Raw genomic sequence first — 26,593 nt, 5'->3', positions numbered from 1 at the left:
GATGTGGAGTGGTTGGTAAGGTGGATGAGTCTGGCCGCTGAGTTCAGGATAGACTGAAGCGGGGATAGTCTGTAATGAGGTAGGCCAGTGAGGAGGGAGTTGCAGTAGTGGAGTCGTGACATAATAAGGGAGTGAATGAGTTGTTTAGTAGTGTCTGGAGTTAGGAAAGTACGTATAAATATACTGCATGTTGAAATGCGTTTTTATTACAAAATATATAAAAAATATTTTTAAGAATACATTTCAAATATACTGTATGTCTTTAAAAATACAAATCTACAATTTTGGAATGTAGAATTTTTTTAAATATATTCTTCAGATTTTGTTTTACATATAAAAAAGTAATTTTAGCATATATTTTTACATATATTTGTAAATGCATTCCAAAAATTTAGATTTTATTTTTAAAGACATACAGTATATTTGAAATGTATTTTGAAAAATATTTTTCATATATTTTGTAATAAAAACGCATTTCAACATGCAGTGTGTATATATATATATATATATATATATATATATATATATATATTTATTTATTGAAATATATTTTTAAATATATTGACTATGGCCAAAATTGTAGCATTTCAAATATATGTCAATATATTTGGGAAGAATATTTTTTAAATATATTTCAAATATATTTTTCGTCCATATGGGCAGGCACTCTTATGGTAATAATCTAAAAGTGTGCAGTCCAAAATCAATATACTATATATTTGACAATATACTATATTTTTGATGATCATTAAGGTGTAAAGATAGTATGAACACATTTGCAATGTAGGCGCTTTTGCATTATCTTTTGATATAGTGATCTATTTCCAAGTCAAAGGGACGCAATTACTGTACAAACCTTCTACCTGTGGAAAAGATGCTGAATTTCGTGCATGGTATGGTGGGATCTTGGCTTGAACACATTATGATTCACAATGAAAAATAAAACACTTCTTGTTGGGGGTGGTGGTTTGGCATATAGATTTTATGCCACCTGAAGCAACCAATGTTTCCAGTTTGCAAAGCTATATAGATCTTTGAAAAAGTCCCCAAGAGGTATCAAAAGTATCTACCAAGGTTGAGAAATCCTTTTAATGACTAGTAAGTAAAGAAAATGTTGTCTCCTCTAAGACAAACTTCGCTTATCTTACAAGAAAGTCATCTACCTGTATATGTCAAGGCTGTTTAAACCACGCAACCTGATGGCTATTAATACTACTGAATTATGATACACCAGAATGGCACATAAATCACACTGCATGCTAAATTCACATTCTAGGAGACTATTAAAATCTGAGTAGAAAAAGTATTTACAACAAGGTAACCACAAACCACAAGTACTATAATAATGTCCAAGATCTGCTGGAATAAAAAGAGATGTAATTTGCTTTGGTTGTTTACAGGATATAACAAGCTGTTATGGGCTGAGAATATAAATAATCATGCATTCTTTTCAGACAGAAGGTTGTAAACACTCCTAGCATGGAAAGGGTTAGGCATTTTTGGAAAACCATCCTCACCACAAACTCACAAGGCACTGAGCTATTTATAATGACAACCCCTAACACTGCTAAATATGATATCTATTTGTACTCTAAATATAATGCTTAGGGTCCAGGAACTTGGTTCATCGTTCATCTGTGGTTCCTACTTAAATATTTACACGTTCAAGTATTTGTCATCACATACTTTATTACATAGATGTATCCACTGAATACATATTAAAGATAACCCCTGGTACTTTTGACTACCCTACCATGCATATCAGTTTAGTTATTGCTGAATTGTTCTGCCACGAAACTTAAATTAATATTTTTTTAGGAAAAAAAAAAAGAACCAAATGGCAATGCACCAAATGGCCAAAACCAATGAATTCGGATTGCAGGAGGTTCCGCAAACCCAGCAAAAACCTGGACATAGCGCAAAACCCTATTAAAGTCTACAGGAGCAGAAACGTTTTCGTTTTTGCCCTTTTTCAATGCCTATTTTGAAGTTTTTGCTAAAAAAACATTGGTAAAGGGGCACTACCATGGGGAATATGTACCATTGCAAATAAAAAATGCTTAACATTACCATTCAGCATGGAGAAGGTCTTTAATGTGTTTAAAATGGAAATGATAAAATACATAAATTGTTTAAATAACTTGCACGAGGATGCCTAGACTTGCTCATGAAGTTTCAGATGCAATAGAATGTACTCATTTAAAAGTGACATTTTCAGTTTATAAACAGTGGCTGGGGTTTTGTCATTTAGCAGCAGTAGCTCTACTGCCGCTAAATGGAAAATCCCCGTCTGGCTTCTTTTTATAAAACAAACCATTTAGTGGCAGATGTTTACAAAAATAAGCAGGCAAGGATCCTGGGTGACATAATTGGCCAGATTTGGTCACTGACATCACACAGGATTCCTGTTGCTGATTGTAATGGGAGTAGAGATGGGAAGGACTGTAAAAATACTTTAAAAACAAATATATATATTTCTAAAGCCATTTTTGTTTTTTTCTGGAATATTTAAAAAAAAATTAAGAGTAGAATATGTTCTTTTAAAATGATAAATAATATATCTATGACATGGTATTCAAACTATATAACTTGAAGACCTTAATGAAAGATTTCTGAGACTTTATGTAAAGTTTTCTCAGCTAAAGACAAGCAAATCCTGGAATACAATTCAAGTAACACTCTACTTCTCAAACAAGAGAAATATGCATTTCTACCGCTAGGGGGCACTGCTAGGGAAGGCTCCAGTTTAGTTTGCTTGTGGGCTCCATCTTGTACCTCCTACAGTTGTGATTGTTGAAATACAGTAGATGATAGTTTCTGTCCTCCTCTCAGGTCTTAGTTGACATGTAAGAAGGTAAATTTGTTTATCTTTATAATCTTTAACACATCCTATCAATGTTCTCCACCATCACAGCATAATGTTTATGTGTAGTCTGGTCAGTAAATTGGTTTTACTTTTCCTCCCCTCAGTAAAATCTAGAGCAGTGTTTCTCAACCAGGGTTCTGCCATGATCTGCCCATCCATCACTAGCAGATGATGTATAAATCGCATACCCACGTAACTGAAAGTCAAGCTGCATCAATGATCTGCACCAATCTCAGCCAACCCTCCCCTCCTGTCTGTCCCAAGTGTCTGTGTGTAACATCACTCAGAAGGGACAAGAGAGGAGGGCAGGTGGGGACCAGTGTGCCAGATAAAATCCAGCATCTTTCTTGAGTTACTCTGCATGAGGAAAACCACTATAGATCCCGGTATTGTGCCCTCCAGTACTGTTTCCTCTTGGCCCTTGGCCCTATTGTACTGTGCTGTACTCTACTTGCCTTCCTATATTATTCCCTCCTGCACCCCCATACTGTTCTCTCCTGGCCCTGCTACATTGTTCCCTCCTGACCCCCCCCATACTGTTCCCTCCTGGCTCCCCTATACTGTTCCCTCCTGAGCCCCCTACACTCTCCTATTCTGCCCCCTCCATACTGTTCTCTCCTGGCCCCCCTGTACTAATACCTCCTGGCACCCTTGTACTATGCTGTGCTCTTCTGGCCCCCACTATACTGTTCCCTCCTGGCCCACCTGTGCTCTTTCCTGCTGACCTCCTGTACATTGCTTATCTCAAGTTTGACCCAGAATTGAGCATCTGTGCAAAAAAAAGCAAGCTTGAGTTTCACATTAAGTAGGGCAGTTTTAATATTTATTCTATTGCTATACATATGAAAATGATTTCAGAGGTTCCCCGAGATCTCAGACTTTTTGCCAGAGGTTCCTCGAAGGTAAAAAAGTTGTGAGCTGATCTAGAGCTAGAGCTCAAGTTTGGACACATTTCAACAGTGTAATTTCTTCTGAGAGCAAAGCGGCAACACTGAATTTTTTTTTCAATTATTCAGAAATTCCAAAAAAGAGGGGAAAAAGTTTTTTTCCCATGGTTTCAAAATTTCCAGAAATTTTATATATATCTCTAAATGTGAGTAGTGGCAGGTTGGCATTGTCATGCACTGAGGATTGTCATGTCAGTGGGTCAATGTGATTTAGATGAATCTACATTTTTGGACAATATGATTGATGTTGGATTGGAGTTCTATATCTAGTGCTCCCCCCCCTTGTTTTAAAGGGGACTTTCAGAATCTAAAAATTTTCTCCTACAGACCCCCATATCCCTTTTTTGATGGGGAAATGAGGCCCTTGTCCTCTCAACATGGGGTTAAGGTTTGCTGCTCATTTGTAAGATTCCCTCTCAATAATGAAGGCATGTGACCTGGTATGGTTTAGGAGGGAGGGGTGGTCACATACTCCCTACCAGGGGCGGACTGACAACTCATGGGGCCCCCGGGCAATAGGGGATCACGGGGACCCTGTGTCCTTGCCCAAACTCAAAAAAGCCTATTAAAAAGGTACCAGGGGCATCTCATGGGGCCCCCTACTGACCCCGGGCCCTCGGGCAGTGCCCGAGTTTCCAAATGGTCTGTCCGCCTCTGCTCCCTACACCCTCCTACCTGGCCAGCAGCAAAGAGGGCCCAAAATATCTGCTCCCCCATGTAAATGAGTACTGGATACTTAAACAAAAAAACACCATGAAAAAAGTAGCTTGTTATAAAAAACAAAAAGTAATGTGAATCCAACACAGGGGTGGACTGACCATTTGGAAACTCGGGCACCGCCCGAGGGCCCGGGGTCAGTAGGGGGCCCCATGAGATGCCCCTGGTACCTTTTTCATAGGCTTTTTTGAGTTCGGGCAAGGACACAGGGGCCCCATGATCCCCTATTGCCCAGGGGCCCCATGAGTTGTCAGTCCGCCCCTGAATTCCAACATCAATCATTTCATCCAGCGGTGCATCAATCATAAAGAGCCCCAATCCACGATGCTGACCTACCACGATAATGACACGCTGAACGACACTGCTGTCCGCTGCTACTCACCACTGCAAATGACAGCTCCCTGCCAGTTTCTATATATACACAAGCCAGGAAAGATCCTGGATGATGTTATTGGCCAAATATAGCTCTAATTTTTTCACTGATGTCACCCAGGTTCCCAGACAGCTTGTTTACATACAGAGATCTATCATGTCATTAAGCAGCATTAGAGTCCATTCACACTAGGGAATGCTGTGAAAATGTGAAAACGTGCATTTGCGTGTTCAGGTGCCATTCATTTCAATGACACCTAAAAATGCGGGGCGTTTTTGCTGTGATAGCAGCGCATTTTTCCTTGCATCAAACGTGCCGCGACTGCACAAACAAAATCGTGGGACGCGCGATGCCCAAAAAAGGAGCCATTTTTGGGTGTCAAGTTCCCCACAATTTTGTTTGCGCAATCATGCCGCGATAGCAGCAAAATGCTCCACATTTTCAGGTGCCATTGAAATGAATGGCATCTGAACACGTAAATGCGTATTTTCAAATTTTCACAGCGTGTTTCAAATTGTGGGCAGAATGATGTTTACAAACATCAGCCAGAGGTTTGGTCGGGTGAACTGGGCAGTTGGTTTGCCTGTTCGCTGAACTGCAAACCGGCTGGGTTAGGGTCAAGCTCATGTTAATTTATATGAAAATAATATAAGTATGTGTTATTATGTGTTACAAAATTAGGGTCTAATTTGGTTTAGAAGCTGGCTTCTGCTATTTGTTCTCAGAAATGTTAAGTAAAGAATATAAGAATATGTAAAGCCAACATTTCATATTCCTGCTGTACCATGTACTTGTATGAATAAGTACCCCGTTCTCTTTGCATTGATTCCTGGTGAAATCCCTGGTGTTCCTGCCAGTCCTACTGCTTTTCTATTACCACTCAACCACACTAGGCATGAGAGCACAGCATGGTCAGTTTTCTAGCTGTGTTGGGAGCTAATCCAATGATTAGACATGTCCTGACACACTGCCGCCATCCCCTCCTTTCCCCCCCACAGCCATTCACTTGGAAGATCAGTATACTGCTGCTTCTCCTCCTCATGTACACTGCAACTAATAAACTCACATTTAGGAGCTGTTCAGCGTTTTTTTCAGCAGCCCCTGAACTCACCCTAATGTTTTCCTATGTGTCCATGTACACATCTTTGTTTACAGTAATTTACAGGCATTTAAGTTTACTGTAGTTTTTGTGAACACAGAAAACTTGTGTTCAGCAGTCGATTTTATCAGCGTTTCAAACACAAAATGCTTGTAAACGCGGCTAAACGTGGCAAATCGCGTTTATAAGCATTTGCGTCAGAAATTTTTTTTTAACTCTTCCAATTCCCGATGCTCTCCAGAGCCTTTTTTCATCATGAAAAATGGATGCAAAGTGTTTTCAAGGTACTCAGATGGACAAAACACTGAAAACAGGATGTTCCAACCAAGCTTGTCACACATTGTAATGACCAATTCACACCTCAGACCTCTCCCACCCTTGGAAAGAAAAGATATGTTAATGACCATTCACATCTAAATTTCCTCATAAAGACCCCCTGCCAGGTGACCTTAATGACTCACTCCAGCAGAAACCTTTCCCACCCTTGGAAAACAAAAGTTAATGAGCAACTCACACCTAAGCTAATCTCAACACATACTTCTGTCTCTGCTTCTACTCTCTCTATTTCGCTGAAACAGTCTGAAATAGTTAATAATTTACCATTTTTCAGTACATTCCAGGCATTTGGGAGGTTCTCCTGTGCTTATCTTTAAAAAACGCTTCTGAATGGGTTGTTTCACACGGCAAGGTTTACATATTCTTTAAGTGCACTTAAGTTTTTTGCTAACAAGTGTTAATAAAGTAAAATTGTCACTTGGTCAATGCAATATGAACATACAATGAAACTTGCATTTTTAGATTTTATTTTTGCCTCCTTTTGCCACCCTTATGCTGCCCATACATGTTACGATAAATGTTATCACAAATATGGTTGTTTTGAATGTTCCTTGCTTAAAAATAAACACTTGCCACAACAGTATTTATTTAATGAATGTAATTAGGTTTTCCTTCAGGATCCATCAGGATGGAGTGTTCCTTTTTGATGAAAAAATATTTTATTCATATTGAAAACTCTGTCCGATACAATCAACATACGGATAATTATACTATTGCACAAACTTATAAATATGTATTTGCCCAGCATTAGATATTTGTGAATAAAAGCTGCAAAAGATATGTAGTGGTAGACAGTTCAAGGCATCCAGAGGTGTATTTACCACAAGGTATTTGCCTAGGGCGGAATTTTTCAGGGAGGCAGCACCTCCACCCCCCAGGAAGAAGGGACATATGTGGCATGGGGACCAGGTGGGATCTGAAAAAGGCTGCGGGCTGCTTGATGGTGTATGCAGAGCTTGTTCCCAGGGATGTCCGAAGCCGTAAAGGTGAGTGTCTTACTCTCTGTTGCAGGGGGTGTGGTTGTTAGTGGAAGACTCTCGGGTGGGAGGGCAGGGGTGTTGTTGGTCACTGTCAGGCTCTCTCCTGGGGGTGGGGGTGGGGGGTAGGGGGTCTGATGTTGGTTGGTGTCAGGCTATCTCTGCCAGGGGGGCGTCTTATTTTTGTGCTGCCTAGGGCAGCAAAAAACTTAAATACACCCCTGAAGACATCTGAAGAGAGTCAAACAAACAGCAAGGTATTTGGTTGATCACAAAATAATAGCTCTGATTTACTAACTCAATAACTTGATGCTTTCATTTGCAGTATTTCCATAAAGTAACAAATTATTTGTTATTAAAAGAATGTTCCAAACGTTTATTTTCAGGAAGTACAGAGGTGAGCCTAGGCTGTGGCAAAGGTTGTGAAGCATGTTCAGAGGTGAACGGATGTATTAAGTGCTTACCAAGGCTTTTTATACTTTTGGAAAGGAATGATATTCGACAGATTGGCGTCTGCTTGCAGTCCTGCCCCCCAGGATTTTATGGTGATCGTAGTCGCGAGATAAACAAGTGTACAAGTAAGTCTACTAACATGTTGTAGCATTACCCCCTTAAGGGTTGCTTAGTAATTTTTGGATTCCCTGCCAATCTGGACCTCTCGTTGAAAGCCCAACCTCTACTGACACCAGCGTGCTCTGGTGACCCAGATAAATCACACCTGTACAATGGACTCACACACAGAGTGGTATAAACCAAAATTAAGTTTATATTGGATTTGGAGGTAACTAAGTCAAGAATAACAAAATAATGCTGATATTGGCAGCAAATCTGATCACTCTTGGCAGTCGTGAGCATAGGTGACAGCATTCGCAATAAAACAACAGTATCTGTTAGCAGGCCTGCTTTCAGAAATAATCCACTGCCTCAAGTCTGAGGAGACTGTTGAATCCCCAGTGAGCAAGAATTCTATCAATAACAGATTAGCTCACTGTTTGTTCTCAGAACTAGATAACAAAGATTAAATGTGAAATAAAGAGAATATTCAGTTATAATTAGCAGTGTCTCCTATAAGATCTTCTGCGCACCTGTTGGGGCACAATTGGTGTGAAGTTGCGTCCGGGGGTAGATGCTAGTTCCTCAGAGTAGTCACATCAAAGATAATGAGGGAAAAGCTAACACTTCCCTAATTGATGGCAAATAATTAGTGCAAGGTTCCCTTTAAGAGCTCCAGTAATGAATTGAACTTGAAGCGCTAAATAGCAACAGTTGGCATACATGTCTATGGACATAGATAACTCCATCTGGATGTCAAAGGCAAAAGATAAACTGTAGTAGGAATCCTGCTCTGCAGAAAGAGATCTGTTGATACAGTTGGCACTGATGTATCTTTGTCTATAACTGTATATCCTATGGTCAGCTTGGATGATAACTGTACTGCATGTATATTCCAACAATGGCGCTGGTATAACTAGGCAGCAACTGGGGCAACTGTATGAAATGTTCACAACTATGTGCAAGCAGATAACTGAGGTGAAGAACTATCAATGTTCACTTTGTCAGTGGATGCATGGGTCTCTCTCACCCAATCAATTTGGTTCGGTGGAATGCCATGATTCGTCTTTCCCGATGGATAGACACAGTCCACGGGCCCTCTTGTTTAGACTTGGCATCCAGCTCTCCTGCTGTTAGAGTGTATAGCAAGCCGGGCGGTCAGTGAGTTCTTTCTGCACTCTCTCTCCAGTCCTGGGTCCTATTTCAGTGTGTCAGCACACCTCCTTCTCCTTCAATCTCCTTCTGCACACTCCTGGCCAATATCTCTAGCTTTGATATTTATATGCCCTCACCCACACACTACCTCTCCTCAGAAATGTAGTCCCAAGCACTGTTCATCAGCCAAATCCAATTTAGATGGCCACTGCCATCTAATGTCGGTTTTAATGTATTGTGATTAATAACATTTCAGTAGGTTACAATGTTATATACTGTTCTACAAATTCATACTGTATATTAGAGTAATCAGAGCTCTCTGCATGATACTTGAACCAACATTCAAATCATTTCACTATGTGATGGGAAAGGTACATGTTTTAATACTATGTTTTAGCTAAAATATATAAAATACATCTCAATCACACACTGTCATTAGTCCTATCATTTCAGGTTGGTAAAAACTGACACAACATCAATATTCATCCATATTTTATCATATATTCTTTCTGTTAAATATACCAGTGAAAGCATGCACAATTAAAGAAAAAAAGCTTCTTGATTCTGCCAGATCCAATGAGCTTCTTAATTTCTGTGTTTTTGCTGCACTGAAATGCAAGCAGTCCTATCAGTCCTGACCAGTTTTCCTCTATGAACTACAGAATTCCCCCTTATCAGTCCTGACCAGTTATCCGCTGTGAACTACAGAATTCCCCCTTATTAGCCTTCACTAATTATGCTCTGTGAACTACAGAATTCCCACGTATCAGTCCTGACCAATTATTCTCTGTGAAACACAGAATTCCCCCCTTATCAGCCCTGACCAGTTATCATGTATGAACTACAGAATTCCCTCTTATCAGTCCTGACCAGTTATCCTCTATGAACTACAGAATTCCCCCTTATTAGCCTTAACAAATTATCCTATGTGAACTACAGAATTCCCCCTTATCAGTTCTGGCCAATTATCCTCTGTGAAATACAGAATTCCCCCTTAGCCCTGACAAGCTATCTTCTATGAACTACAGAATTCACCCATATCAGCCTTGACTAGTTATCCTCTGAACTACAGAATTCCCCCCTTATTAACCCTGACCAATTATCCTCTATGAACTACAGAATTCCCCCTTATCAGTCCTGATAAATTATCCTCTATGAGCTACAGAATTCCCCCCTTATCAGCCATGACCAATTATCCTCTGTGAACTACAGAATTCCACCTTTATGGATATCAGAAGAGGCGGAGGTGTTCTATAGTACAAATCTAGAACATGCAGCCTAGGGTGACAACATTGCTCCTCCGTATATACAGTACTGTGAGTGGGAATCGTCTCCTAGGACAGGAAGTACTGTGTGTTTCTGGCAGGATCACCAAGTGAGAAATGAAGAAGGACTAAAAACAAATGCAGCCACCACATTAAATGACTGATATACTGCAATATATGTTTTCATTCTTGGGCTTGCATATACTTACATTTTTTATTGACTATACTATATGAAGTAATCTCAGTTATGTAGACTTTTAATAGAATTTATTGCATAGCATAAATGACATCCTTAAAATAGAGGTTTACGATCTGTTTTTTTATTCTTTAGAATGTAGAGTGACAAACTGTGAGAACTGTTTCAGCAGGAACTTTTGCACAAAGTGTAACGATGGCTTCTACTTACATAAAGGAGTTTGCTACTCCACTTGTCCAGAGGGATTTATTGCAGCAAATGGTACCATGGAATGCAGCTCCGGTAAGTGGACACCTTTTGTGCATACAATTAACAAAATCTCATCACCTAAGTATAGGATTTGCAATATATAAAACAGGATTGTACACATAGTTTTTTTTTCTTTTTTTGTTCAACCAGTGAGTTGAACAAATAAAACAGAGTCTCACATCCTCACAAGCGATATGGATGCAGGGATCTCCCCTGCTGAGCTGACCATCAGAATGCATTGCTCAGCGCTGTAGCTGTTGGCTGCAGCAGCTGATCGAATGCTGGTTTTCCAGCATGACTTTTCAACAGAAGCCAGTCTAATAATCAGCTTCTGTTGGACAGTGAAGGCAACACATGGATCAAAATTTGGCCGGTTCCTGTTGAACCAGATGAATTTCAATGTGTGTGTACCCAGCTTTAAAGGCTAACTTCAACCAAAACGTTAGCTTTGGCTAGATTGGGGAAGCTTTAAAACCTATGTCAGATGTTTATTGGCTGTCTTTCCTCCTTGATAACTCCCATCACTCTTGTCTTCTATTTTGGAGTCACTGGGAGAGAAAGTACTATAGAGGTCCCTTTCACACGAAGGGTCCTATCAGGTCCGCCTGTTGGTTTTTCAGGCAGACATGGTTGGACCTTCCATTCACCCCTTTGGACAGGCGGGTGTAAACTGACTTGTGTGTGTTTACATCTGCCTACCTCCAATCTAATCCAATCCAGTCTGCTAAAAAAAAAAAATAGAAGAGAGGCATATAAGATGCCGCCTATCAGTGCCAGTCAATGCCGCCTATCAGTGCCATATATCAGTGCTGCCTTTCAGTGACCATCAGTGATGCCTGTCAATGCCCATCAGTGCCACCTACCAGTGCCTCCTCATCAGTGCCCATCAGTGCCACCTATCAGTGTCCATCAGTGCATCTTATCAGTGGCCATCACTACAGCCTCATTAGCACACATCAGTGAAGATGAAAAATCACTTATTTACATAATTTTATAACAAAAACTAAGAAAAAACTTTTTTTTTTCAAAATTTTCAGTGGTTTTTGGTTTGTTTAAGAAAAAATAAAAAACCCAGAGGTGATTAAATACCACCAAAATAAAGCTTTATCTGTCACAAAAAAATGATAAAAATTTCATATGGGTACAGAGTTGCATGACCGCGCAATTGTCATTCAAAGTGCGACAGCGCTGAAAGCTGGAAATTGGCCTGGGCAGGAAGGGGGTATAAGTGCCCTGTAGGCTAGTGGTTAATGAAATCCTTGGCTGCTTTGTTTACAAACAGAACAAAGTGGCTGGGAGCTGTCAATTGTTTTCTGGCAATGTAAACACACTTTGTTCTTTGTAAATGTCAATGTTGCTGTTGTAGGTTTATACCTCGCACAGATTACCCATTTCGCTGGCAGGGTCAGGGCATTCCCCAGGCATGTAATTTGATAGAGTTTTGCATTTTCAATGTTTCACTTTAAGAATTACTATAACCACTCCTCCCTGCCAAACAGATTTTTCAAAAATAATTTTTTGCTTTGGTCCTGCAGGTCAGTGTCCAGCCCCCCATGCAATTTGCTTGACAATCATCTGCCTATTACCTCAGCAAAAGGCCAGAATTTATTTTTAATGTTCAGCTCCCATTGACTTCATTGTGGTCCTGATTCAGCATCTGCTTAACAGAGAGACTGTCAGGAAAATCTAATTGTGCTCTCTGCTTAATAGAGTGTTGTGATGGATTAGTCAGGTCTGCTCATGATGCTCTGGTGCTGCTGAGTTTGCCATGAGTTGTGCCGCCTTTAGAAAGTTATGAGAGCCTTCCAAAACCTGGGAGGGAACTAGGCAAATGAGCAGCATGAATACAGCCCTGGCCAATTGCAGGGGAAGATGACCCCATTGCATACTGGGAGTGGTAGTTATGTTCTGTGAACACATGGATTCATCGTCTTTCCCTGGAGAGGATTGCACCAAGCAAGGCTTGAGGCAGGCTTGCCTCACCTGGCACTTGCTGCCATGCAGGCCTCGAGTGGGTGACCTGAGGGCCTGAAGTTAGAAAGAGTGACCCTGGTTCTACAGTAAGCTGACTGAGGGGAGCTGTCTGCCAAAGATCTGTCTGGTATCACTGGAGAGAGTTGCTTAGAAGATTGGAAGGAGGTTGCCATTCTGTCCTTGGACTTGTGAGTGCAGACACTGAGAGATCTTGGGGACTCTGTGTGCTTTGCTACCCCTCTGGTGCTTAATAGTCAGCGTGGGTCTGAGAAAAAGGGAACACTGACTGCTGTTCTGAAGAGATTTTCCAACTGTTGCTACCACAAAGGACTTTGCTCGGTTCCATTACTTGTGGGCTGCTACAGTCTGCCGTAACAGGCATGTACCTGAGAAGCTCAGCCCTGCAACTACTACTACCAGCAAAGGGACTTGGCTCACTTCTAAACTACTTGTTACTATAATTTAAAGAGAAGTCAGCTATTTGCTTTCAGCCAGGACTTCAAGAGTGCTAAGAGATCAGCTAGATGCCCTCAGTGTGAATAGTTCTAATTTTGGAGTATCCTTCTAAATTCCCCATCCTTATCCCCAGTTCTACAATAAAAACAAACTTCCCCCAGACTGGCCATTGAAGACAATAAGCGAAAGAGTGTGTGTACCTGGCTGTGTAAAATACTTTGTGACTGGCTGCAGGGTGTGTGGCTTGTCACTATTAATCAGTATCTGATCGCCCTCTATCTATATGCTCCATATGCACACATACAGTTGTGTTCAAAATAGCAGTGTGTTGAAAAAAGTGAATAAAGCTCAAAATCCTTCTAATAGCTTTAATTTCCATACACACAAATGCATTGGGAACACTACACATTCTATTCAAAATTAAAACATGAACAAAAATATATCAAATTAGTGTTGTTCCTCTAAAAAAATTGAAGAAAAATGAGTATTAGACTGTTCAAAAAAATAGCAGTGTTTGTATTCTTCTTTACAAACTCAAACATTCATTATATAAACTGAAAAATGTTTGAATATTTTGCTTTCCTTTGAATCACTTAATTAATATTTAGTTGTATAAGCACTGTTTCTGAGAACTGCTGTACATTTGTGTTGCATGGAGTCAACCAACTTCTGGCACCTGTGAACAGGTATTCCAGCCCAGGATGATTGGACTACATTCCACAGTTCTTCTCTATTTCTTGGTTTTGCCTCAGAAACTGCATTTTTGATGTCACCCCACAAGTTTTCTATTGGATTAAGATCCGGGGATTGGGCTGGCCACTCCATAACGTCAATCTTGTTGGTTTGGAACCAAGATGTTGCAGATTTACTGGTGTGCTTGTGGTCGTTGTCTTGTTGGAACACCCATTTCAAGGGCATTTCCTCTTCAACATAAGGCAGCAGGACCTCTTCAAGTATTCTGATGTATTCAAACTGATCCATGATCCCTGGTATGCGATAAATAGGCCCAACACTGTAGTATGAGAAACATCCCCATATCATGATGCTTGCGCAACCATGCTTCACTGTCTTCACAGTGTACTGTGGCTTGAATTCAGTGTTTGGGGGTCGTCTGACAAACTGTCTCCAGCCACTAGACCCAAAAAGAACAATCTTACTTTCATCAGTCCACAAAATGTTGTGCCATTTCTCTTTAGGCCAGTCAATGTGCTCTTTGGCAAATTGTAACCTTTTCAGCACATGTCTTTTTTTCAACAGTGGGACTTTGCGGGGGCTTCTTGCAGATAGCTTGGCTTCACATAGGCGTCTTCTAATTGTAACAGTACTCACAGGTAACTTTAGACCTTCTTTGATCTTCCTGGAGCTGATTGTTGGCTGAGTCTTTGCCATTTTGGCTATTCTTCTATCCATTCGATTGGTAGTTTTTCGCTTTCTTCCACGTCTTTCAGGTTTTGGTTGCCATTTTAAAGCATTTGCGATCATTTTAGCTGAGCAGCCTATCATTTTCTAAACTTCTTTATATATTTTCCCCTCTCCAATCAACTTTTTAATCAAGGTACGCTGTTCTTCTGAACAATGTCTGGAACGACCCATTTTCCTCAGAATTTCAGAGAGAAATGCACTGTAACCAGCATGTACATTTGTTGCCTTCCTTCCTTAAATAAGGGCAATAATTGCCACCTGTTTTTCAAAGAATGAATGACCTCACTAATAGAACTCCACACTGCTATTATTTTGAACATGCCCCTCTCAATTAGTGATTCAATTACACAGAATCAGCAGCATGCATGTCATGACTGTTGGGTCTGTTGGATTTCTATTACTCTACTACACCTGCTAGTAAATTATTTGCCATGTAGAAATCGCTTCTCGGCCTTTTGGCTAAGATCAAGTGTAGTATCTGTTCTTATCAGTGTCCAGTGGGGGTGCTACCGACCATTCTGGTAAGAGGATGGTTGTTGTATGGTACCCTCACTGGTATGATGGGGGTCTGGATGGCTATTACGGGGAGGACAGAAACCGGGGAGCGCCATGATTCGTTCTGGGGCCTCGGGAGTAATTCTCCTTTGGAACGTCTGAAGGACCCAGTTGCCTCCTGATTCGGACGGTCTACCTTGGTCTGGCCTGGGGCTGGGAAGGCAGAGAGTCCGCAAACTAGGTGCCCCCTGAGTAGTCGCCTCAGGGGTGCTCTAAGTAACACTTGGGTGTGGGACCCCATGCTGTGAATGAGCACATGGTCACCGAGTTTAACACTTTTTGCACTGCGCCTCTAGGACCGGGCCTTTTGGTCAAGTTCTGGGCAATTTTTTTGCTACAGGCCTCAGGGTCTGGTCAGTGCACAATTTGGGCACGACACTTTTTATTATTTTTATAGATTTATTTAATTATTTATTTATTTATTTTTCCTCACCCCACGTTTGTCACCTATTACTTTTGTGTGTGTTTTTTTCTCACAGGATGGAGGGTGTGGGTCCTCGGGCCTACCCTGACGTCTAGGGGGAGGATGTGTGGCCATACGGTTCCTTCCTCCCCTGTCCCTAGGGGGTTTTCTCTTCGGGAGAACCCCCTGACCTAGTACTGGATGTCCGGCTTCGGCTGGGCATAAGGAACGGTGGTCCACCAGGCCTTTTGGCCAGGAGGACCAAATGGGAACCTTGTCCCTGTCAGGAGCTTCGTGCCCCGGGGGATCAGGGTAACGGTTCAACCCCTTCGGGGGTAGGACAAAAGCACACCCCTAAGTGCACTTTTTGTGTGGTGTTTTGCACTTGCACTTTTTTGTGAACACTTACGGGTTTTTTCGTTATAGTTGCACGTTTGCGGACTTAAAAAAAAAAAAAAAAAAAAAAAAAATTTGCCATGTAGAAATATCATTTCTACCAAAAACAGTGATTGATCAGGTTAGTGATGTCTGACTGCTATTATTTTGAACACGACTGTATGTTTGTATGATTGTTCAACAATCAAACGTAAGAACAGTACTTTGGTGGCCAGATTGTGCATTAATGGCTAGTGTGCAGGTCATTTTTTTTTCTCCTAGAACTGACATTAGCTGGGTTTCAATATACCTTTGTTGACACTTTAAATTAAAGCAATAAAAACAGTCACTGGAGTACCATAATACAATGTAAACCCCTCGCCCCAATAAATGTGTTTTCCAAGATTTATAGCATTTCTCTACTTTCTGACTGACCTGTTTGAGGGCTGCCAAGATGCAGGAAGCAATTGTGTAAATTAAGAAAATAAAGTTTAAAAGGGAAACTCATTAGTACTGAGTACCTACCAGAACAAGAATGGATAGCCTTTCCAAACTGAACCAAAAATATGTGTTCCTGACAAACATCTTGGCTTTGCTGGGCAGTATTGTGTAATTTCATTCCATTTCAGCTTCTGCATGGTCTAAGATAACAGAGATCAAAGGCCATTATTCCTGTATTAACTCTGTAATTGTACTGTGGGTCAAGATTCTTCGGTGAATGTATGGTTCCTGAATCCCTGACCTTGTTTAAAAGATGTATAATTGTTTTTCTGTTTCGAAAAGTAGAAATACATATTGGATTATTAAAATTAATAAACTGATAATTATAAAGGTGCCAGATATCAGACAGAGAAGATCCATAAATGTTATGGTGGTGGTGCATGATGGGTTTGTAGATATGCCATTTTGAAATATAATTGAAATGGAAATAATGTTTAGCAACTGCCCTTATTGTTTTTGCTATGGTAGAGAGGCATTCCATTGGCAGACATGTTGGAGCTGATTAATACCTAAAATTGATACTTGCAAACAGCTTTTACACTAAGAAAACAACAATTTTCAGTGTATGCATTTTTTTATTGAACAAATCAATTCTGTCCTGCCCCCAGAAAAGGGACCTATGACCAGTACTGTCTATATTTATTTATTTATTTCAGGTACTTATATAGCGCCGCCAATTTACGCAGCACTTAACATATATATTGTACATTCACATCAGTCCCTAACCCTCAAGGGGTGTACAATCTAAAGGTCCCTAACTTACATTCTTACATACACACACACATACTAGGGCCAATTTAGACAGGATCCAATTAACCTACCAGCATGTCTTTGGTGTGTGGGAGGAAACCGGAGTACCCGGAGGAAACCCACGCAAGCACAGGGAGAACATGCAAACTCCATGCAGGAGGGGCCATGGTGGAGAATCAAACCCATGGCTCATTTACTGCAAGGCAGATGTGCTATTATCTATATCTTGTATTGCCAAGTTCTGCAAGCCTCATGATAAACTTCTACTACTGCAGTACCATACAGCACAGAAAGAAATTTATGTCAGGTTTTGTAGGCATAAGCTAGTAAACACAAACTGAGGATTAATTTTCTGGAAAAACAGCCGAGGATAAACAATGGCTGTTATATTTACAACCAGAAGGTCATAATCAAACATTTATGGACACCAATGGCTAGTGCTACATGCTTCCTGGTGTGTAATTGGACTGCAGCTAAACCCTCCTATTCTGCAATAAGCCAGACTGAATGTAGTCTTGAAGCTTTATTAATAGAACAAGGTGGGTGAAGCTATGTGAAAAAGAAATGAGAAGTACATACAATGTATGAACCATTCAAAAACACAATGAAATAATTAGGCTGCAGATGGCAACAAGTCCATGCTCACCAGCAATGCTGTCTTTAGGGGATGTAGGTTTAGTCTATCAACTGCAAGGATGATAGCTGGTTTCATCTCACTCAGTTTTAAGATGGAGTCTAAGCTCCCACAATACACCTGTTTCCTTTTCTCAAAATGAGGGATGAGAGTTATTTTCAAAGTTGATCAGTCTCCAGCTTCTGGAAAACATTACATTTATTTCAGGCTCTATCTAGTGGCTAAATTTAATATTGCAGAGATGATGACGCAATGAATTTCCCTGCTGAAGGCAGAACAGCTAATACTATACATGCTGCAGACTTCAGGTTTTCTATTCTAGTAATAACTTGCAGGTTTGTATTACCACTGGAAGAGATCAGAGTAGACCATTCCCCCCTGAGAATGCATTCTTCCTGTCTTCTTTTCTCCAGAAGGCTGGCACCACTTTTGTTCAGTCATAAGCCAAGGTTATCATCTACTGCCTGAACTGAACCTCTTTCCCTAGATGTCACAAGCATGTATATCCTGGAGCTGGATGATCTGCTCTGTGTGTACAAATATCTTAAACATATCAGTCCCTACTGCTACCTTTTACCTTGTCATGTGATGACAAGGAGAAAGGAGACTGAGGAAATGCTTTCTTCTGCCTGCTGTAGGCTGATAATTTTACTCTCAAATTCTGTATGTCAACCTAGATAAGTTCTCTTCACTTAAGTTCAAGGGCTGTTCAAATGGATACAAGTTTTTTGAAGCATTATACTGTTCTGCTGTATATTTTGACATTTCAAGAATTTATCCATTTAGACTTGTGACATTACTGATAGGTCACCTTTAAACTCCATGTTAACCTTAGGCCTGGCATACTGTTTTGTTGCTTTGATCTCAATAAAAAGAATAAAAATGCAACTTAAAAATGTAGCAGAAAAGTATGCATATAGTTTCGTGAGGTTTAAGGTTTCCTCTGTTGTATTTCAGAACAATGTGAAATGAGCGAGTGGGGATCTTGGAGTCATTGCTCTCGTCCAGCGAAACAGTGCTGGAAAAAGAAAGGAACACAAGTGAGAAGTCGGAAAGTTCTAAAAGCACCATTGGGGGAAGCATCCCTTTGCCCTGTCACAAAAGAAAGGAGGAAATGTACAGTGCTCCAAACCCCCTGTCCAAAAGGTTGGTATGTGATCTCACTAAAAACCAAAGTGCACAATAGTTCTCCTTTAAAGTTCTTCTAGTTGCTTTTTCCTGAATGTTTTTCACATGGTATGAATGGAGCTTAGCGGTGTAACTGCAAAGTTACGCTGGACACAGACTGTGTAATATTCACAAGCAATTCAGTCTGTTTAGTACAGTTTGAATCTCTGATCCAGAATGCTAACTGATCAATCAGATTTTCCAGATGCATGAAAATCATTTGTTACTGATATTATACCATTTCTATTTACTATCAAAAATCACACAGGAAGAAAATAAACACTGCATAACCTGAAAGCAACAACATCACAATGGACAGCTGTTAGGAAGGGCAGATTTTTAATGATCAATGACATCAAGGAGCGTGGTGGTAAAATAACAAAACAAAATACTGGACACCTCAAGGTGTATCTAAAGTTTTCAAAACATTTTTGTTGTTTACTATTTGTCATTTTTGTCCTCCTTGAAATGTTCTGCTACAGGTCATAAACTTTTTGTTGCAATATTTTGCCCAATTCTTCAATAAGAAAATTCTCAACATTTTGAAAAGGTGAAGAAAGTGAAAGTCTCCAGGACTTCAGGCTCATTGATGTTCAGAGCTGGTGACTGGGAAGACCAGCCGTAAAGGCTCATTGATGTTTATAGGCTATCATGGAGGCCATCAAAGGCATCCAGGTGTTCATGACACCATTTTTGAATTACATTGAAATCTATAGGAAGCACAGAGACTGCCAGTGTTGATCTTCCACCTTAAAAATAATAGACCCCTGTACTGTATATCACTCTTGCATTGGTGACTTTCCTTATGACTGTCCACCGATCCCTGTTAAAGAGCTTCAACTATTACCGTACAAATTACGATTACATAATATGCATTTAGAGAAAACAAATCTCAGACAAACTCTGGCTCTTGTTCACTTGATTATGCACTGTTTACACATCAGCCATTTGGAAGTATAAAACAGAAATAGACTAAATATTAAACCATCTTGTCTGTGAATTTATGCCACATCTTTTGGATTCTAATTCAGGGTCCTTAATCTCAATTGGTAGATTATTTGATGGAATTTTGATTAGCAACTGAAAGCTGTAAAATTTACCCACATAAACTTAGAGATACTCTGTCAGGTTGCTAGCAGGTATGAAATTGAACCACCTAGAGGTGGTTTGCTGCTTCCCATCTACCAAGTTCTGGGGCTTTCTGATTAGGCAAAGATCCAGTACTTCCAACAATTTCTATTGGCTAGGAAGGTAGTCTGTAATAGTGATAAGCCATTAGCAATGAGTCAGAGGAAGGAATGTTTTGGCATTAATTGCAAGTGTCGGAATTTTAACTTTAGTAGTAATAGCAGTACATGCAGTGTAGCACAGAGAAGAAGAAAAGACCTGTACATCGTGTTGACAAAGTAACCTCTCAACAAAGAAATGCCCTAATTTAGGAGAGCAAAATTATTTTGAGAACAGTAAGGTGCATATTTTGGACAGAGAGGACAAATGATTCACAAGAGATGGGAAAGAGGTCACCTAAGTCTAACTGGAATAGCCATCCCTTAACAGTGGGGGCCTTTGACAGGATCTGTCTTCCACGCATAATGCCAGTTTAAGATATCTACCCTGGCCTTTTGAAAGCAGTTCACACATGTAGCCATACAAATCAAGTAAATGACACCTACAAAGACTTCCTGACCTCAGGAATGGAATTATGTAACTAGAACAGAGCAGTTCCACAAGTTTCACACCTCCCATCCTGTTCTGCACTGCAGCAGTACACGTATGAAAAATGAAAGTATTGAGTGGGTAGAATGTGCTTTTATGTTAATTTTAAAGGAAATATGTTTGCAGTTTGGAAAATGTTCTTGGAACAGATGTCAGAACATTTTTACTCAAATCTCAGATGTCATTTGTTCAGTTAAAAATGTTAGTGAGCATGAAATAGATAATCATTCACATCTATGCCTCAGAAAATCTGACCTTTGTTTACAATTAGGAATGTAAAGTCTTTCCAGTAAAAAGTATTACCTTGTCCCAGATTAGAAATTAAAAAAAGACTTTCATTTTCTTATTCCTTCATGATATGTTTGGATTATTTAGAAATATAGCCGCTGAAACTTGGGAGTACTCCAGACAGCAGTTGGCAGAGAATTTTACATTCTGATTGGCTGTGAGATTTGTTGTAAAAAACTCAAAATACATGATGGCACTGAAAGTTTCACCACAAAGATGTGTTAGACTATCATAGAATTCTGTAAGGGCCAAGGATGATGATAAAAGTGTAGTGCATGCAGCTTTGTGAGATCATGAGAATTCAGACTGTGCCACAGGCGTCTTAGTGGCTTAGCTTTTGAAAGTGGGCTTCTGTTTAAGATACCTTTCTGCTCCAGGAATTTCTCTGCAGTGAACTTCTAGACTCTGGTTTAGTCTTATACGTATCATTTGTTAAAAGGGCATTAATTAAAAGGGGCCAGCTTACATTCTTCCTGTACAAACTTGGCTGGACCCCCGGATGCTATCTCCAAAACAAAACCTCAAGTTCTAGAGCTGCAAAACATCAACAGAGGGAGAAAAACTGCAGAAACAAATCTATCTATGATATGCCTGCTCCTTCTCAACACCCACGTCGGTCTGTGAAGAATGCTAAGTCTGAAGCATCAATATAACTATAGACATGCTTCTTATGAAATTCTGAACCTATTAAAATGCACATCTAAAAGGAGAACTCTAGTCAGCAGTTTTATTAACAGTGCAGAGAACTGTCATGTTTGTTTCGCATGTTAGGATTTTTAAAATAAAAAAAAGTACAATTTTAAATATAGATCTACCAAAACGCCCTCTATGTAGTGAGTGAGAGATCGGTAGAAGTCTCTGACACCAAAGTGAGAGCTGCATGGGTATAACACAAAGCAGTGCACTCCAAGATATATAGAGAGATAAAACAACGAGAAAATTGGCACTTAGGTGATTGATATTAGCTCAGTCATCAACAGAAACTCTATTAAAGTAATAAAATATCTCCCTGCAAAGAAGAAAATTAAAGAACTATTATTGCAGTTTTTTATATTGTTCTGCCCCTCATGGGACAAAGTACTGTGGTCTAGTAATGAACTCCCACTTACCCCCTTCCCTGCATGGCAAATCTGGGAACAGCTTGTAAGGAGATGGATCCATCACAACTACAATTTGCCCAGGCTCAAAGCAGTTTCCCAAAACAAATTTGGCAAGAGGAATGTAGAGATAGGAGACTAATACACACCCAGCATTCCTCTTGTCTTGGGGCAAAACCCCTGAGCCAAGGCAAACTGCAGTTATCATGGATCAGTCTTCTTCCTAGCTGTTGTCTGATTTGTCATGTGGGAAGCGTAGCAGGCAGGCTGGATTTCATAGGAAACACCTAGATACATCAGACAATACCGTACTACATGTACTTTGTCCTATGGGGGAAGAACAATGAAAAAAAACAGTGAACACTGTGCCATCCCAATGTGCATGGTGATGATCTTTTCTATCTTGAAGCGCTAAACTTGCTCAAAAATCTTCAACATTAAGGTGTGCTGGATTCCTGATCCCCCTATGATCTCTGACCTGATCTTCCTGGCCTCTACTTTACTACATATGATGTAGGAGGGCTGGAAGGAAGCACAGTTCAAGGGACCAGGTACCCAACACACCTTGAAGTATGTTAGGTGCAATTATTTTCCAGTAATATTACCTTTTCAAAAAAGTGAAGATCGACAGTTCAGGTGAGTATTACTTTTTTATATGCATCTTTTAATCTAGCAAAAGAGTTACTTTAATCCAATCCCTCCAATGAAAACAAAACAGGTGAATTTTTATTGGGAAACAGAGATCTGAAGATTGTTTTAGGCTTTTTTAAGGCTAAAAAATAGCAATCTGTATCAGTGCACTTGAAAGAGTTCTCCTTTATAAGCTCATAAGTGGAAGCTTCCCAGCAAATAGAATTTGCTGGGTCTGTTTCATGGAAGGTATAAAAAGATCCTTCTTAACTGCATCTACTTACATGGGACATAAATAATAGAAATGTTATGTAATTGAATACCCATGGGGCCCCTGAGCCACTGCCATTTAAGGAACTAAAGGGAAACGTTTCCCGTAAGACTCTGGTATGGTACAGATATAATTTACCAAGCAGAATGTTCTGTGTAAAAAAGAGAATAGAAACTCATGCAATGGCTCTGGCTGGGTTTACATTCCAGGTTACTGTAATTTAATGTGGTGAGGTCAGTGATCACAAACACAATTTAATAAAACCAGAACGAAGATCATTGACACAATGGCAAAGTACTGCAAAAATGCTTGGTAGCCAAACACCTAATTTGAATATGTTTAGATGCGGTTTTTATGCATCTAGCGCTATCGCTGTACATGCCATGCACTGCTAACTGCAAAGTAAATAACAATACAGTGCCCTTTAACATTTTGTGCTGAGACATACACTATATTGCCAAAAGTACTGCCTTTATACACACATGAACTTTAATGGTATCCCAGTCTTAGTATGTAGGGTTCATTATTGAGTTGGCCCACCCTTTGCAGCTATAACAGCTTCAACTCTTTTAGGAAGGCTGCCCACAAGGCATAGGGGAGTGTCTATGGGAATATTTGACCATTCTTCCAGAAGTGCATTTGTGAGGTCAGGCAGTGATGTCAGACGAGAAGACCTGGCTGGCATTCTCCGCTCTAATCCATCCCAAAGGTGTTCTATCAGGTTGAGGTCAGGACTCTGTGCAGGCCAGTTAAGTTCCTCAATCCCAAACTCACTCATCCATGTCTTTATGGAACTTGCTTTGTGCACTGGTGTGCAGTCATGTTGGAACAGGAAGGGTCCATCCCCAAACTGTTCTTACAAAGCTGGGAGCATAAAATTGTCCAAAATGTCTTGGTTTGCTGACACCTTAATAGTTCCCTTCACTGGAACTAAGGGGCCAATGTGAACCCCTGAAAAACAACCCCACACCATAATCCCCCCTCCACCAAACTTTACACTTGGCACAATGCAGTCAGGCAAGTACTGTTCTCCTTGCAACCGCCAAACCCAGACACGTCCATCGGATTGCCAGAAAGAGAAACGTGATTCATCACTCCAGAGAACACGTCTCCACTACTCTAGAGTCCAGTGGCAGCATGCTTTACACTACTGCATCCAATGCTTTGCATTGCACTTGGTGATGTACAGCTTGAATGTAGTTGCTCGGCCATGGAAACCCATTCCATGAAGCTCTCTACTCAGTGTTATTGTGCTAATCTGAAGGCCACACCAAATTTGGAGGTTTTAGCTATTGACTCTGCAGACAGTTGAAGACTTCTGCACACTGTGCACTTCAGAATACGCTGACCCTGCTCTGTCATTTTACGTGGCCTACCACTTTGTGGCTGAGTTGCTATTGTTCCCGGTTGCTTCCATTTTGTTATAATACCACTAACAGTTGAACGTGGAATATTTAGTAGCAAGAAAATTTCATGGATGGACTTATTGCAAAGGTGGCAATGTATCACCGTACCACGCTTAAATTCACTGAGCTGCTGAGAGCAACCCATTCTTTCACAAATGTTTGTAGAAGCAGTCTGCATGCCTAGGTGCTTGATTTTATATACCTGTGGCCATGGAGGTGATCGGAACACCTGAATCCAGTGATTTGGAGGGGTGTCCCAACACTTGTGGCAATATAGTGCATATCCCATTTTTGTAGGTTGTAAGTTCTGTTAGAAAAATTGCTAATAGGGTTATAATACAGGGTTACAGTTTAGTGTTAATTCCATATTATGACTACACACAGGATGTGTGTCTACATATACAAATCCTGATGCATACCTATTTACTTTTTGCAGTAGTTACAGGAAAACCGAAGAAGGAAAACCAAGGAAAGGAAAAAAAGAACAGAAATCGCAACAAGGAGGAAGGTGGAAACAAAAAAAGGAAAAACCAACAGCGAGTAACTTCCATGCCCATCACTCCTTCTCTCCCAGCAAAGTAGCTCTAAGAACAACCACAACAAGAGATTAATGCTGCTATGTATGTAAGATGCTTGCTCGAACTGGAGCACTGCTACAACTTAAGCACCTACACAATTGGCAAACGCAAAACTCCTAATTATAAAAATGAGTTTATACTGCAGTCAAGTTGAGACTATTTCACCTAGTACTTCCAATGCAGTGAAGTCATGGTAAATGAAGGAGATAACAAGAAAGAAACCGAAAAGAAGAAAAAGAAATAACAACAGCGAGTGACTTCAATGCCAATCACTCCTTCTATTCCAGCAAAGTAACTGGCACGTTAGGAAAAGCCACAACAAGAGATTAATGCTGCTATGTATGTAAGATGCTTTCTTGAACTGGAGCACTGCTACAACTTAAACACCTACACAGTCAGTGAATGCAAAACTCTTAATGGTTAAATAAAAGTTTATAATTCCATAAAGTTGGAACTATTTAAGACTTCTAATGTAGTGAAGCCATGGAAAACAAAGGTACTTCATGAACAATAAAAAGTAAGCATGGTATTGTAGTTATACCCAGCGTGGACACCTTTGAGGTGATGCTGAGCATATTTCAACTTCAGTAGAAGTTACAAAGGCTGGAAACGTTTTTTAGGAATGCTAACGAAATGTGGGTTTTCGTTTCGCCTAGAGAACTCCTATTGTCCCCTTCTTCCTCTAAGTCTGTGTTTTCAGATGTATGTATGACTTAATCTTTGGAGAGTATATGTTCAATTTTTGTGAAAACATGTTGGTGTCATCACCATAAAACTACTTAAAAACTATTTTAAAATGTAAGAAAATGAAGACGCTTCTAAAGGAGGGCAATAAAATGATGTATCACTGACAACGGGACAGTTATAATGAACTAAAGAAGTTTTATTTTCCAATAGATTTGTAAGTGTTTTATTGTTATAAAAAAGGTAATTAAATGATAACATATGATAACTACCATATGAGAGACAAAAAAATCTAAATGGCAATGTGGCCACATTTTTTTTTTTATTTGACATATGGATGTGTTGTCTAAGCAACAATAAGAATATTACAAAATGAAATACGTATGAGGCTTTATAAACTGCAACTAATAGTTCAGTATTCCAGTCATGGTATTTCCCAAAGCTTGCCAATCCTGTTTCAAAAAACACTTCATATTGTCTAAACACAACCTTCATACTAAGGCTAAAGTGTACTACATATCTACTACAAACATCATCTCTGCTGATGAATCGGTTCAACGGCCTGTTGGATTTTTAGCATGCAATTACAGCAAATAGCCAATGTCTATAGCAATAATCATTGTGTTCAGCCAGCAGGGAAGGCTACCCGCCAGCAGAAAACAATAGTGCTGCTGGAAGGATTCTCCGAACAACACAGAGGTTGATTTACTAAAACTGGAGAGTGCAAAATCTGGTGCAGCTGTTCATGGTGGCCAATCAACTTCTAATTTCAGCTTGTTCAATTAAGCTTTGACAAAAAAACTGGAAACTGATTGGTTTCTATGCAAAGCTGTACCAGATTTTGCACTCACCAGTTTTAGTAAATCAACCTCTGTGTTATATGGAGGAATCGAGTGGGCACAGGTTGCAGGAAAGAAATTCAAATCATCTATGGCTTGCCTTATGCAGGCCATA

The 26,593-nt window shown here is 40.0% G+C and overlaps 1 protein-coding gene and 1 pseudogene across 1 annotated transcript in view; both read left to right on the top strand.

Moving 5' to 3' along the window:
* Nucleotides 1-25,849, top strand: part of RSPO1 (R-spondin 1) — a 188,460-nt gene extending 162,611 nt beyond the window's left edge. Inside the window, 5 exon segments of the mRNA XM_089688764.1 lie at nt 7,702-7,893; nt 10,619-10,765; nt 18,760-18,948; nt 24,814-24,948; nt 24,951-25,849. Coding sequence (XP_089544890.1) covers nt 7,702-7,893; nt 10,619-10,765; nt 18,760-18,948; nt 24,814-24,948; nt 24,951-24,988 — 701 coding nt within the window. The 3' untranslated portion in view covers nt 24,989-25,849.
* Nucleotides 15,024-15,136, top strand: LOC149453027 (U2 spliceosomal RNA; annotated as a pseudogene).
* Nucleotides 25,850-26,593: the final 744 nt, after the last annotated feature.

Source organism: Staurois parvus, unplaced genomic scaffold (assembly GCF_062004578.1).
Source record: "Staurois parvus isolate SC_StPar_1 unplaced genomic scaffold, SC_StPar_1.0 ptg000454l, whole genome shotgun sequence".
Taxonomy (NCBI): domain Eukaryota; kingdom Metazoa; phylum Chordata; class Amphibia; order Anura; family Ranidae; genus Staurois; species Staurois parvus.
The sequence above is the reverse complement of the archived record's forward strand: the minus strand, read 5'-3'. Positions and strand labels throughout refer to the sequence as shown.